A 15,857-nucleotide genomic window follows, 5' to 3' on the forward strand; every position below is an offset into this window, starting at 1 on the left:
GCTTCTGTCCCCGCTCTGCCTCTTCTTCTTCTTAGCTTTTGTCTGCTGCTTCTGTTCTTTTATTTTTCATTTCTTTTCTTGTTCGCCTTTTTTTTTTGCGGGTTCTTCAGGAAGCGCTTGACGCAGGCAACCAGAAAACTCAAGTTTTTAGCTTTTGTGTTGCAACTGTAGAATTGTGTGTGTGTGTGTGTGTGTGTGTGTGTGTGTGTGTGGGCGGCGGGCGGCGGCCGTTGCATTGTATAAAAAATAAACATTTTGCAGGCAGAAAGACAAAAACAACAAAAAATATAGCAACAAACTAAAATTTGCAAAGAAAAATAAATTATGAAAAAGTGGACATACACAACAACACACACCCACACACACTCGCACACACACACTCGCACACACATATATGCACATTGCCACAAATCAGTTAAACAAATAAATAAAACATTACAAGCCACCAGCAAATACCCTGTAACTATCCCAAGCTGCAACAAACTTTGGTTTATTTTTAAAGAACTTGATCCCCTCAAGCTTGATTGACTGACAGATTGACTCACTGACTGACTGATTGACTGGCTAATTGACTGACTAACTGACCTCTTGACTCACTGACTGAATGATTGCTGCGCTGATTGACTAACTGACTTATTGACTGACTGACTGGCTGATTGACAGGCAGACTGCATGATTGATTTGCTATTTGTTTGAATGAATGATTGACGGACCGAGTGACTCACTGATTGAAGGATTGAGTGCCGGATTGACTAGCTGATTGACTGACTTATAACACTCTGAATAACTGAATGATTGACAGACTGACTGACATCTTGACCTACTGACTGAATGATTAAAGGACTGATTGACTTACTATTGAATAGTTGACTCACTGATTGACTGACTGACTTATTAGCGCACTGATTGTGACTAACTGTTTTTCCCACAAAAAAAAACTCAATGATACACTGACTAACTGATTATTTAGATGATTGACTGACTGATTGACCACTTGACTGACTGACTTATTGACCGGCTGATTGACTGACTGACTGAATTGACTGATTGACTTAAAAAACGACAAAGCGAGGCAGCATACGCTTAGCCAAATACGGGATTTAGTCTCTGGCTAAATCTGCAACTAATAAAGTTGTTGTTTCGCAAACTGGGCTTGAAAAGTTTCTTTAAGGTTTCCCGTCAATTATTTATATATTTCAGCTTTTATTCAAACGCAAAGCAACCACTTGGCCACATACGAGTCGAGTTTCTTAAATGTAAAGTATTTAAGCACTCGCACTTAAATCTTTTAAATTTGGTTACATGAAGCTCAGCTGGAAGGCATTAAAATCTATTCAAAGATTTGCACATTTTATAAAAAAATACATATTTCGTTGTTGTTGTATTTATAAAGACGGCAGGCTATGAAATGTGCAGAAAAACATTTAAAAAGCTTTAAGGCCAACACTCTCGCATTGCGCACGAATTCTGAATGATGTAAGATGAAAAGAGTGCAAAAAGAGTCTATATTTAGACGTTAACTGGTCAGCTTGTACATTTACTTTGTTATGTTGAGGTTATTTAATAAACGACAAACGAAATTTAATAATTCCAAAATATTGTTTGGGCATTTGCCAGCATTTAAAATGCATGCGTTTGCAAATCCACATGAAGACAAATAACAACCAAAAAATATACACAAAACAATAATAATAATAAAATAAATAAAAAATAGAAAAAAAAAAAATACAAATAAAAGTTGTTTGTTTTATATTTGTGGCTGCCGTTGCTGCTGCTGCTCGTCACATATAAAGTTACATAAATGCAGCTGCAGATACACATGCAAGAGATACAGATACAAAGATGCAGATACACGCTGGCGCATTCACAGTTAAGCGGCAGCACACACATGCCATTTAATGAAGTCAAGGATGACATTGTCGTAAATACATTTAACTGCAGGCACACACACACACACACACACACACACACTCACACACGTTTACAGTTTTAATTTCTATGTACCTTTGTCTTTTAACATTGTCTTTGCCGTATATCAAATATCAGAATCTGTTCGCTTTAAGCTCTAGCTCACTCTCTCCCCCTCCGACTCTCTCTCCCTCACCCCCTCTCTCTACCTCTAGCACTGACCGTGACCAAAGGCCTAGAAAGTGAGAAGCGTCTTTGTACAAACTCGTGACCACCAACTAACACGATTCCCTTGCCCCCTCCCCACACCCCTTTGAGCCCCATCAGATAGTCACTTAAACAATAGATTTACAATCAGGAAATACCAACATAGCAGAGAGTTCCATCTAGCTAGATAAAGTGGCACATAATTGCAACTGGCTGCACATGTGCAAATACATATTAGATAACAAGTCCGTGAAAATTGTTTACATTTTGATATTAGTTAAAGCATTCCGTATTGCATCATTTTCTTTTCATTTATTTACTTTAATTCAAATGTATTCTTGTTTAAATATGCGATTGCTTCAGTTGGCCGTCAATTTATTCTCTTGCCATTTTTCGTTTATTTTCTCTTTTGTGCCATTAACGTTAACGTTTCCCAATCTTTTCACGTTCTCTTTTGCTGCTGTGTTCGCAAACGTGTTACTGTCTTTATTTCAACATCAAAGTAGAAGTTTACAAAGACGAAAATGTTAGTTCTAGCAAGTCTTATATTTCCTGCATTCAATTTTTTTTGTTCCTCTTTTTTGCTATATTCGCAAAGGTTTTACTGACGCTGGCTTAACATTTTCATCTAAAATTGAATTCCCAAATTTATTAGACAAGAATTGCACTTCCACTCTTTTTAATGTTTTACTGTTAAGCTCTATTCACAAAGGGTTTTCTAAGTATTTGAAACTTTGGCCAGTTACTTTTTTCCTTTTCTTTTTGTGCTATTTTCGCAAACGTTGTGCGTCCTAAGTGTAAACTTCCATTTGGTCTCTCTCTCTCTCTCTCTCTCTCTCTCTCTCTCTCTCTCTCTCTCTCTCTCTTGCTTCATTTTCAAAGGCAAATGCGGCGTGTGAAAGAGCTTGAATGCATATTGTGCATGCTTATTAACTAAATTACCGTGCTTCATTAATTTTGTGAAAACCAAATTATCCATGAACACAAGCTCACTCTTGAAAATCGAAAATATTTAGGATCATAATCATAGCTCAAGACCAGGCCACGTTGCCTTCGACATCTAAATATAAAGTAAATGTAAGGGCATAATTCTGGTTTGAAATTTCAAAGATTTTGCAATTCGAACGCATTGAAAGCAATGCAGTTGCGTAATGGTTGAGTGTTCAGTATAAAAGCAGAAAGTCAAGTGCAAGCACAGTTTGTAAGTGTGACCCACGTCATGTTTAAGTGCTCGTGTGTATGTGTATCTCTCTCTCTCTCTGTGTGTGTGTGTGTGTGTGCTTTACTTCTCTTATTTCTAAATTAAGATGTTTGTGCAAATTAATTGGTCGCTGGCATCATTATTACAAAAGCGACAAACAATTAGCCTAGATTTGTGCACGACGGGCACGATTGAGACGAAAGATAACAGTGTGACCGAATGCCATAAAGCATTGTCTATGTCTGCGCAAGTGTGTCTGCCTGCGTGTGTGTGTGTGTGTGTGTGTGTGTGTGTGTGCGCTCGCTTGGTCCCTGCTCAGGCGCCAATCTGTGCAGCTGCATGCGCTGTTGTCAATTCTGCTTGCAATTGAGCGGCAATTAAATGCGGATGCCATTCGCTGATTGAAATTAATTGTAACGCAATCGATGGGCGACAGTGTTGCCAGCTGTCGCATACAACAAACTTCCAGCCAAAATGGCTAAAAAGCTAAAAAAAAAAAATAGCTGTATTTAATTAGCAGGGTTTCGTGGCACACAAAAAGCCAAAGAGCTGCCTGCCTGAAGCGATCGCAATGCATCTTGCTGCTACGGTCACACTTTTTGACAAGACAACGAACTCGATAGACGATTAACGTAATTAACTGTGCTTCTTCTTCCCCAGTAGCCACATCATGCAAAATGCATTCTTGCTTAGCTTCGGTATCTAGAGTCCGATCTCTATGAGTTTTTGCTAATTTAATGCATGTGGAGGGGCATCATATCTCTTTATATACTCCAGTTGTGCTTCAAACTAAATGTCTCAAAATCGATATTTATTGATATTACGAAAATGGGAGAAGATATTTAAGGTAAGATGTCTATAAACTTTATTTCATTTAATTGAATGCTTAACATTTTAAGCTCTAGCTTGCATGGTTCCTAAAAGAAATGCATTTACACACACGGACTTTAATCTTTCTACTGATATACTTTTCTATATATTTTTCGGCTTCTTTTAGCCTATTTCCAGTTGCGCCTTAATAAATATTGTCGCAATACAGGCAAAAAGTTAAGCTGTTTGGAATATTGGAGATTGTTCAAAAAAGTGCAGCAAATTAAAAATAGGCTAAATTCCTTTTCAAAAAATAGCCAACTGCATACAAAAACTAGCCGAATGGCCAACACTGAGTTGTGTGTGTTTTGTTGTTGTTTTGGCTTACAATTTCATAGCTTCGTTTAGAGTTTTTGGCGTGGCCAAAGTCAATCTGTGCGCGAACTTACCATGATAATCCCAGCTGCGCGCCTCAACGCCACGCCTCGCACTGAGGTCGGCGCCCAGCAGCGCCCACAGCAGCCAAATGGCCGCCAGGGGCTGCATTAGCCTAGCCATGTAGCTGGCCTGCGGTCACTGGGAATTCCTCCTAAAGGGGCAGCAGCAGCAGCAGCAGCAGCGACAGCGACAGCGACGCTTTTTTTCTTGTGGCAAATGCAACTGCAAGAGATTTGCAGCCTATTTAGCAAGTGGAATGTGGCAGCGACAAAAGCGCGGCTCTCGGAGTGCTTCATACAAATGTTGTTGTTGTTGTCGTCCCCCCCCCCCCCCTGTTAACACCCGACATAGTTAAAAGGGAGCCCGAGCCACCCGCGGCGCTTGGGGCAGCGCATAAAGCGCACAGCGGGGGCGCGGCAGCGGACAGTGGAAGCGCTTCCGGTCAAAGACAACGCATTAACACCCAGTACAGCAGCCGAACAGGACACACACACACAAACACACACACACGCACCCACTCACACAAAAGGGGATATTTTCACAAGCATTTCCGTTACAAATGAAAGCAATGAAGAGCCCCGCCCCTTGCCAACCCTCCCTCCACCCGCACAGCATTGGACACTTCCGCCTTTGTCTATGCGAAATGAAAAGTGAAAAAAGTGAAAAAAGTGCCAAAAAATAAACAAAAATACTGTTCAAAAAAAAAAAAAAAAAAAAAAGGACAACTGAAAAGTGCGGAAAACAAGCCAACACAGGACACACACTGAGCCGGTCAATGGCGGCAGCGGGGAGCGGGTGATGCGGGTGGGGGAAATGGTTGGGGCAACTATATAGCTCGCATTAAATGTTCTTTAATTTTAAATAACAAAATATTTTCATATGCCCAAACAGCAGGAGAAATAAATAATAAATAAAAAAGGCGCCAAATGAAAATAAAATTATTGCAATAAAAAAAAAAAAAAAAAAAAGAAACATGTAAACGAAGAAAAGGAAAATATTTAGAAAAATTCTCGGCCCGCTTTCAGGCAGCGACTGGCGGCTGCCTCATCAGCATTCAATTGTTCAATTGTTGTCGACAGTCGCATCAAAATTTCAAATTTCCATTCTATATTTTGTACACACGAAAGCACGGGGAGGGGGTGGGCAGGGCGGGGCAAGGCAAGGGTCTAAGGTTATCGGGCAGCGCACACAACCTAACCTCAAAGCACATTCTGCAAGGGGAAATTGAAGCGCATGTTTGAATCGTTTTTTTTTTTTTTTTTTTTTTTTGCCAATTATTTCGATTGCAGCAAATCGCAAAACACGAAATGAACAAACAGGCGAAAACAAAAACGAAAACCAAACGACAGTTGGCGAAATGTCGGTGGATTTGAACCGCGAACCTTCTGAAGCAAAGTTCAAACAGTGTTAATTATGACCGGGCTTGAAACTTAACTAGAAGGAGAAGCGAAAGTCGCAGGATTAGACTACAAGCCAATTTCGCGTCGAACTGGTGCTTTTTCTTTGCCATGGTTCAAACCTCACGAGTTGCGTTACGAAACTTGAGCTTCACAAAAGTCCAGCGCACATTTTGAGCGTTTTGTTGAGAATCTATTCGAGTTTGAATCTAACTGGTGCTCTCTCTTTGCCATGGTTCAAACCTTACGAGTTGCGCGCACTTTGGGTGTAGCCCAGAACCAAATTGAAGAAAGCACAAATTTGCAATACTTTTAGAAGAAAAGCGGACAATTGTTGAGTCGAAATAAAAGTTTTACATCAAAATGAAAGTTTATGGTAAAATAAACCAAGGAACAAACCTAATTAAAAAGGTTTAAGTATAAGAAGAAGAAAAAACAGCTATACGAACCGAATCAAGAAAGCAACAAATGCAGGCTAGTATTTAAAAAATACCAAAGTATTTATAATATGCCAGCTCGTGAAAAATGTTCAATTATTTAGAAAAAAATTAAATTATATGAAAAAATAAAATAATAAAAATGTTTGCCCAGTTTTACATGACATCTTTGTCTCTCTCTCTCCGTTTCTCTCTCTCTCTCCTTCTCTCTCCATCCCTCTCGCTGTGGCAAATTGTGCAAATAATGCACAAAATGTCGCGCATAAATTACAACAACACAAATTTCATATGAGCAAATAAAAAAGTGGTAAAAACAAAATAAAGCAAATAATACTAAGGACCATAAAGTAATTTATCAAAAAATTCCGATTTCATGCGGCGCTGTAATGAACTTGAACTTGGAATATGCCAGACACAGTACAGCGAACCCCCCCCCCCCCCCCCCTCCCCCCTTCTAAGCAGCCCAACAGCACGCCGCCTTTGGCCATGTGTGTGTGCGACGCTTGTGGCCAGAGGCGCGACGGGTCGAGGCGCAGGGGGAGGTGCATTTGACCATCTGCGCGCGATTTTGAGTGCGAAAAAGCGTTCGAATGCGCGAATGCTTGAATATTGAATGCTTTTTGAATGTTGTGACGTGAAAGGCTTTGCTGTTGCTGCTGCTGCTGCTGTTGTTGTTGCTGCTGGCCTGGCTGCGGAAGCCGTATCTATGAGATACGCGTAAAAGCTTTGTAGTTTATGCGGCATTTGGCAAAATGCCTGCCACGACCATTGTGTACAGCAAAAAAAAAAATCACTATTTTTTTAAATTATTGAATGAGATACAACAAAAAGCAGTTGCCATTGTTGCTGTTGTTGTTGCCTATGTTTCAATTAAGTTAACATTAAAGGAATGCTTTTAGTTTGGCCCGACTGCAAGTGGCGCACACGAAGCGACAGCCAAGTTTTGGCCAAGCCGAACATGTTACGCATAATAATTGGCAGATTGCAACACAATGGGGCAACAAGCGGCCGCGGCAGCAACAATACACCAAACTGCATTCACATAATAAGTGGCGCGGCCGCCCATTATTTTGTTTTTAACAACATATTTTTATGCTGATCTCTGTGCCGAAGCCAGCCCAACCAATTAGCCAGACACCAGGGCGATATACATAAATGCCCAAAAACAAATGCCTAAATTAGTTCTCGGACTGTGCCACAATAAATCAAAATCAAAATAACAAAGCAATATTGAAATTTATTTCGATTTTTGGCTTGCAATTCCCAAACAGTTATGGCTGGATGCGTATAAAGTGGATGTGGGGGTGGAGGGAAGGTGAAGAGCGGGGCTATTTGGGGAGCTATTTGAGCGCGTTGAACCAGCTGGCGTGAAGTCGCTGGTTCAACTTTTTATGTTTGTTTCTCTTCCTTTTCTAACAAACGTAACAAACTGAGCACATATTAATTGCAATTTATATATCTGTATAATTTTTGGCTATTTTTTTTTAGGGCATCGCTAGGTCGTGTTCAGTTTTTTGCCAGATTTTGTTGTTTAGCAAATTTTGCATTCAAAGTACGCTGCACGCGCTGACTTTACCAGGCGCTTTTCAGGCAATATTTCCCTTCATTTTTTTTTTTTTTATTATTCATAAACAAAAATTGCGCCTGTTTTTGTGTGGCAAGTAATGATGCGCTTGCCGCTTGCCGCATGCCGCATGCCACACGGCGTGCACGCGCGCAACTGATGTCTTAGCATATACAATTTGTATATTAAGATCTCATCATTAAAAGCTTAACTAAGCGTGTTTAGCTTGCCTTTTTTGTGCGTGAAAAGTCATTAAAATTAATGAGGCATAATGTGGCAGAAGCTGCAACAGGACAGCATTTAATGGGAGGGGGGCGGGGGCGGGCGCGGTGGCAAAGGGGTCTGTGCGGCTAACTAAATGCTGCGAAAGCTGGCAGCAGCTCTTTTAAGCGATAATATTATGTGCAGCCTTCAATCGCGTTTCGGCATTCCATTGAATGCCAGCCAAATGCGGGCCTGGGAAACCCAAGCCACAAGCGAAAAACTGCCAACGTTTTCACATGCAAGCTGATCCTCGACAATTTAACAGAAACAGAAAAAAATACCAAACGAACCGAAACACACACACACACACACACACAAATCGAAAATGCAAACGCTGCACAAATAATACAAAAAAAAAAAATATGAAGAGAGATTTCAAATAAAAGTATATAAGAAATGTTCACAGCTGCTGCTTTTGGGCATTTTTTGAATTTTGAATGAAAATCTCAGAGTTCACTTTGTTGAAGCCTTACAAGTTGATTACTCGACAAACGGCCAGAGCTTCAATTTGGTTCATCTCTTGAACAAAGCGCAGTTTGCTTTTGTAAATTTCACATAGACAAAAATCAAATGAAAGGCATTGAAAAGATGAAAATAATAAATGTTTAGATACGTAGCCGACTTTTGGCTTGGAAACTAACCAGCTGGACTTTTTCTCACAGTGCATGAAAAGGAACTTAACTAAATGCACATTTTCTTTGAATATGTCCAGTGAATTGTAGAACCTGCATAAAGGCCTGATAAGCATCCTGCTTTTGTCTTCGAAATAAGCTAAATGAGCACTTTACGTTTAAACTAATCACAGATATGAAGGACATAAATAAGGCTAAATACAGATTCGACATACATTTGACTTAGAAAGCAGCTGAGCGGACTTTTCTTTCAAAGATTTCTTAAAAGATGAGGTAAATGCAATTTTACATTTCAAGTTTTCACAGATTTGTGGAAAATCTACTTTTACACTTGCAAATAAACTTAATGGAATTTATGCTTAAAATTTCCACAGATTTGCAGGGCTAGATACGAATCTTGCATAGTTCTGGCTTGCAAATAGAGTGGAATAAAGTTGAGTTTGAAATGTTCATAGATTTTTTAGCTTGTAAAATAGCCAAATAAGTATTTAATTTACTTTGAACTGAGTGCACCTTTCTTTAAATATTTCCAGTGATGAAAATACGCTAGACTCAAGGCATACTTTTTTTTATCTTCAATGTGAACTAAATGGACTTTTCTCGTAAAATAAACTTTTCACTAAGAACTTAGATACGGATCCTACTTGCTTTTGTGTAAGGAACACAATTTTATAAAGAAAACTTTTATAGTTTTCTCTAGATTCTGAATAATGCTCAAAATGCAATTCTTTTCATATCTTCTAATTAACAGTAATTGCAAATGGAAAGCTGCAAAAACTCGTTTAACACAACTGAAAGCTTGCTGGTATTTTTCTTGGTACTAATATTTTGGACGCGACTGTGCGGATCAGCTTAATTTTGAGTGGAAATCTTGGGGCTGGCTACGAAAATAGTTTGCTGAGATGGTTTGGGGGTTCTGCCTTATTTGGGCCTGTTATTTATAAGAAGTGTCGCCAACCCCAAATAGAGCAGAAGTGAGTGGGAAAGAGAGAGGGAGGGGGAGGGAGTGTGAAATGCGCTGTTTTCTTTATATTTTGTCGGCAATTTGTCAGGCTGCACAACTTTCGACACTAATTGTTGTTGTTGTTGTTGTTGTTGTTGCTGCTGCTATTTCCATCGCAACGTCGTATCTGTCAGATACAAAGATACACGAGCCGCGATCAGTGCCAGCAACGTTTAATGTCCTCTCTTTGGCAGATTTATTCGATTTATTCGCTGGCTCAGCGATGGCTTCTGCATCATCTTCTTCTCCTTCTTTTTTTTTCTCTTTAAATATATTTCTTTAAGATTTGCTGTCAACAAGAACAGCAATTTACAATTGTTTAACAGATAGCAAAAAAAATATTTGTGCAACAACAACAACAAATATTGGCAGACAACTGAAGCCCGCATATATACATATATATATATAAATATATATATATATATGCTATATATGCCGGAGCAGCAGCAAAGACAAAAGGCAAAGCTCATCTCGCGCACAGCAGCGTCCAAAATATTGGCACCTAAATTCGAACTCGAATATAGAAAACTAGAACAAAGTTAGTCAGCAGCATTAATACCTTACAAATGGAATCTAGAAAAAAACTAAAAAGTTTTATACAAGTTCTAAATTCTTTGTTTTAATTGAAGAGAACTTTGGTTAACATTTTTTCTTGAGGATTTTCTGTAATTTTTAATCAAAGCCTGCGATTAATTGAATTGACTGTGCTTTAGCATAGATATAGATAGATTTCCAGACATCAACTTAGTTTCAAGGAACCGATTTCCAGGCATAACTGAACTTCATGGAACAAATTTCCAGGAACTGATTTCCAGGCATAACGGAACTTTCAGGAACGGATTTCCAGGCAAGACACAACATCATGAAACTGATTTCCAGGCATGACGGAACTTTCAGGAACGGATTTCCAGGCATAACACAACATCATGGAACTGATTTCCAGGCATAGCTGAATTTCATGGAACAAATTTCCAGGAACTGATTTCCAGGCATAACGGAACTTTCAGCAACGGATTTCCAGGCATAACACAACATCATGAAACTGATTTCCAGGCATAACGGAACTTTCAGGAACGGATTTCCAGGCATAACACAACATCATGAAACTGATTTCCAGGCATAGCTGAACCTCAATGGAACAAATTTCCAGGAACTGATTTCCAGGCATAACTGAACTTAAAGGAACTGATTTCCAGGCAAAATTGAATATCACGAAACTGGCTTGACAAAAAAACTCAAATAAAAGCTTAAGAATTCACGAAAGAGTAGCGAAAATTCGAATAATTTTATTCGCAATAAGCTTTCCTTCCATTTTCCATTACTTGAAAAAATTTTCAAGCACAATTTGGCACAGCAGAAAAATATTTTACTATTTTGTTACATATTTAATCAAAATTACAATTACAGGCATTTGGAGGGAAGGATTCTTTTTTCCACATTTTTTAAAATGTTTTTTTTTTAAATTATCTCAAGAAAAAGTATTTAAATAAAATTTACAGAATTCTGGCGACAAAAAGGCTTAAAGTAAAAAAATGTCCACAGAGAAACGTTGCGATGAAAACTTCACTCAAAATATGACACAAATTTTCGACACAATTCCAAAGGACACGCAGAAAAAATAACAACAGCTCGGAAAAAAAATAGCCAGTAAAAAACCTAGCTATATATAAAAAAAAAACGAGTTTACGATCAAAGTTGGGATTAGTTTTTTTTTTGGGGGGGGGCTGCGACAAAGCACTCCAAGAGCCGAGCTGCAAAAATGTTTTTCAATATTTGCAAACAACAAAAAAAAAAAAAAAAACTCAAATTTAACACAATTCGAAAATGTTTTTCTTTCTGTTTTGGTTTTTTAGTTTTTCGATTTCCTTTTTTTTTTTTTGACACTCAATTCCTGTAACTTACTCAAAAAACAAAAAAAAAAAAATGGGTTTTTGTGGAAGTTATTTGTGGAAAAAAAATATAAACGGAATTGTTTAAAGTTGATTCGCTGAGTGGTTGCACACGCGCCACAGTCCCCAGTCGCAGTTACAAGTCACCAAGTCACAAAGTCACAAAGTCACCAAGTCACAAAAGTCACAAGTCGCAGTCGCTGCACAACGAAACGCACACGCAAACGCTTCAATTTGAACTGACGCAGCAGCGTTGCAGCCAGCGCCGGCATCGACTCGCCCAGCGGCCCAAGCGCACGGCCCTGCGTCGGAGGAGACGTCAAACAAACGACGAGACGAGACGAGCCGAGCCGAAGCAGACGACGCAGCTAACGCAACCGAACCAGCGCCAAAGCAGCCGAGGCGCTAACAAAGTCAACACGACGACTGCGACGTCGTCGTCTCCAACGCCAGCCGAAGCAGCCGACGCACACGCAGCGATGTCTAATAGAACGAAGGCGCCCGAAGCTTTTGCCGCCTCGGCTGCCGTTCGGCAATCGGTTTTGTTCGGTTCGCCCCTGGCGTGCTGCTGTGGGTGTATAGGGCGGGGGGGTCGGGTGTGTCGGGCACGACGCTTCAGCGGGCACAGCCAACCAGGTTGCATGGCCTAGGCTTCATTAACAGCAGCATGTTACTAACATTGGGCTGCTGTTAGGCGAATGTTGTTGTTGCTGTTGTGCGACAGCAACATGTTGCTTGCGCTTTTGTTGCGCCTGCGCCAGTCGTTTCAAGCTTTGGGCAGCAGGCGCAAGCTTAAGACACACGAGCATTTAAATTTTATGCACAGCAAACAGACACACACACACATACAGAAGAACAGCAAATAACAGCAGCAGCAGCAGCGGAAGTTGTGCGCTTTTCTGGTTTCTGTTTGCATAACTCTGCAAAGGGTATTCTAGTTTTATCACGAGTCTGGTAACACATTCAAGTCTTGAGTTTAGAATGCTTAAAGTATATAGTTTATATATATAAAAAGACTAGGCTTCCTTTGAAATCGCACGTGAGAAGAATTCCTTCCCTAAACGACAGACAAAGACAAATCGGAACCTTTGCATAAATGTCGTCGGCAGGTCGCCGGTTCAAATTCAGCAGCAATTTTGCAATGCTTATATTTCTGTATTTGTTTCCGCTTCACCAACTTTGAACTTTTGCTTTGGTTTAGGTGAGAGAATGGTTAGGGTATCCCACAGTCGGGCACTTTTGCTTGTTTTAATTATGAAATTTCGCACTAATATCGCTTTTTATATGACTTAAGTTGAACACTAGCTAGACGATCCATTTGCTCCGACCAACGCCGGGTAATTTCCTCTATGAATTCATATTTTGAAAATCTCTAAAAAATGCTTTGTTTTTGTGCGCGTCTATTTAAGCTGGCGCAATTCAGAGACAACACATCTTTATTTATTTTTGTTTATATATGTATTCCTTTTCGTACACTCCAAACTTATCAGACATGCACAATTCCCCCGTGTGTGTGTGTGTGTGTGTGTGTGTGTGTGTGTGTGTTGTTTACATTGTTTGTTGTTATGATTTTTATGATTTTTAACAACAGTTGTTGCTGCTGCTGATTGTTGTTGTTGTTGTTGTTGTCTTGCACTCGTTGCCTTAATTTTTGCCAACTTTTTTTTTTTTTCTATTTTGGCTCAAAGTGTGAAAAGAAAAGCGCCCTGGCTAGCAAATTCAATTTGCATATGCGGTCCCCGGAGTGTGTATAAGTGTATGAGTGTGTGTATATGTGTGTGCGGGTGTGTGTGCGGGTGTGTGTGTGTCGCTCCGTGCTGCAGCCAAATCGCCAGCCATTTAACGCAGAGCAGCGAGCAGCAAAGCTGCTAATTGACTGTTGGGGAGTCGCTGACTGTTGCCCGGGGGGGGGGGGGGGGGGGGGGGGAGGGAGTAGAGGGGGGAGGGGGGAGGGCTGGCTAAGAGTGTTGACTGCCCACTTTGTGGGCCAAAAGTGCAAGTGGCGAGCGGTCAAACATCGAATCGATGCCAAACAATTATAAACAAAATATTTAATCAAGAGCCCAAGCAAAATGCAACCGCAGCAGCGAACCAAACCCAAAGGAAAAGGGCTTGAGCAGGGTATGCCCGACTAGATGTTACCCATCACAAGCTAACATCGCCTGAAACCCAAATATAGATCAATGCGATTCTCAAGTAACTTGGCTGTTTATTTGTTCTGGCTTTCTGAAATTTTGTCAGCATAAATACGGCAACAAAAACTGTGCACAGACTTGAGCCCAAAGCTGTATCTCAAAAAATTGATAGTTTTTTTTTTTTTATTTTTTTTTGTTAAATTTTGGGCTATCCAAATCCACTAGACGAGAAGCTATGCACCTGATTTGGTCGATTCTTATCGATATAAATTGTAAATGGAACTAAAGAATATTCGTCGGTAAGAAGAAGACTTAGCAAAATATGAATTGGACATAATTAAGCAAGATTTACTCATGCGTTTTGATAGAGCCACGTTCTGTAGAGCCATATTATAATTTTGTGATGAAATGTATAACCCATCGAAGAAGACATCTCCAGCCGCATAGAGTATATATCTTCTAGATCAGCAGCAACAGTCGATTTGCTATAGCCAAGTTCGTCAGTTCCCAAAAAAAAAAAATTGTTATCGAACTCGGCGTATGGCAAGTGTCTGGTTAAAAGAGTATTAAAACTTCGGCGTGCCGAAAATAAGCTTTATATATGCTTTCTATTTTTCTAGCTTCTGATTTAGAATATATATCAAGTCTGTGGGATATTGCAGTTGCTTTTAAATGCATTATACCCTGTTTAAGCATTTTTTGAAAAGGGTATCCTAAAACAATTCAACATAAAATATAACTGTAAATTGAGCAGAGGCAACCGCCCAGCTTCCCCCTCGCTGCTTCAAATAAAGGGCAACTCTTTTATGTTGAATTATGCGAGTGTGCGTGTGTGTGTGTGTGTTTACATAATAATTAAAATTTAGCGGCGCTCAAGTACAGCAGCAGCAGCAGCAACAGCAACAACAAGAACAACCGCAGCAATTGCTCCAAATGACGCACTTTCCAAACACCAAAAACAACAATTGCAACAACAACAATTGCAACAACAACAACTGCCGCAACAGTTTCGAATTGCACAACACTGCGCCACAAAACAATCAAAATGCGCTTGCAACTTCAGAGCCCTACACTTGCCCCGCCCCGCACCGCCCCGCAACGCCCACAGCCCCACGATCCACTCAACAAACAGAAACGACCTTAAGAAGCACAGCCTCCGCTTCAGCTCCCCCCCCCCCCCCCCCCCCCCTCCATCAAGCCGCGCCACAGTCTCAGTCCCCCGGCCTCAGCTCGAACAGTCTTGAAGTTCTTTCTCAATAATACGGGCACTTGGATATCCACACACACACACACACACACACACACACACACACACACATGTTGACATTTATCTAGATACAATAGAGTATTAATTTCAAGCCGTCTCGGAAATAGATGTTTATGCATATATCCATAAACATATCTACTTATATTCATAAGCTTCGATGTTTGCAACACACTTCAGTATTTCCTTTTCAAGGCTGCGAACCGGTTTTGAACCGGAACTGAAACTAAATAAATCCCAATTATGTTTAGCTACGAGAACCATTTATTTTTTATGCTCAAAATGTGACGAAAAAAAGGCTGGAAAGTATGTCTGAATAAGCTAAGGTCATCCCGAAAGCGAAAGTCATTGGTTCGAACCCAAGCCTGAGTAACTAAATGTGGAAAAACAGGTTCACAAACTGAACCGCGAATCAAGGAAGTGGTTCAAACCCAAGTCGGAACTGCAATGTATGGGAAAAACAGCTTCACGAACAATTGCTCAAACCAGGGCATTGCTTCGAACCCAAAAAGATTCACGAACCGAAAAAGACGTTGGTTCAACTCAAGCCTGAATTATCGCTGGAGGCAAAAACATTGGTTCGAACCCAAGCCTGATTGATGACAGTTGGAAAAAGAGGTTCTCGAACTGCGAGCCGAACCTAAACAACAGCCAAATAAAACAAGAAGCAAATGTTTATAATACCAAATAAGAAACACACATATCTTG

The 15,857-nt window shown here is 40.1% G+C and overlaps 1 protein-coding gene across 31 annotated transcripts in view; it reads right to left on the reverse strand.

The window, feature by feature from the left end:
- The window catches only part of trol (terribly reduced optic lobes), a 125,502-nt gene that overhangs the window by 60,081 nt on the left and 49,564 nt on the right, over nucleotides 1-15,857 (reverse strand). For 2 of the 31 annotated variants that reach the window (XM_070210967.1, XM_070210964.1), the window contains exons 1-2: nucleotides 11,764-11,987; nucleotides 4,576-4,786 (exon numbers count right to left, since the gene is read on the reverse strand). The exons of 28 other annotated variants lie outside the window; for them this stretch is intronic. In XM_070210967.1, the coding sequence (XP_070067068.1) occupies nucleotides 4,576-4,684 (109 nt within the window). In that variant the 5' untranslated portion in view covers nucleotides 4,685-4,786; nucleotides 11,764-11,987. Of the gene's footprint in view, nucleotides 1-4,575; nucleotides 4,787-11,763; nucleotides 11,989-15,857 lie in introns of those variants that run through there. One more of the 31 variants, XM_070210958.1, reaches the window with a different exon arrangement.

The sequence above is a fragment of the Drosophila virilis genome, chromosome X, assembly GCF_030788295.1.
Source record: "Drosophila virilis strain 15010-1051.87 chromosome X, Dvir_AGI_RSII-ME, whole genome shotgun sequence".
Classification (NCBI taxonomy): Eukaryota; Metazoa; Arthropoda; class Insecta; order Diptera; family Drosophilidae; genus Drosophila; species Drosophila virilis.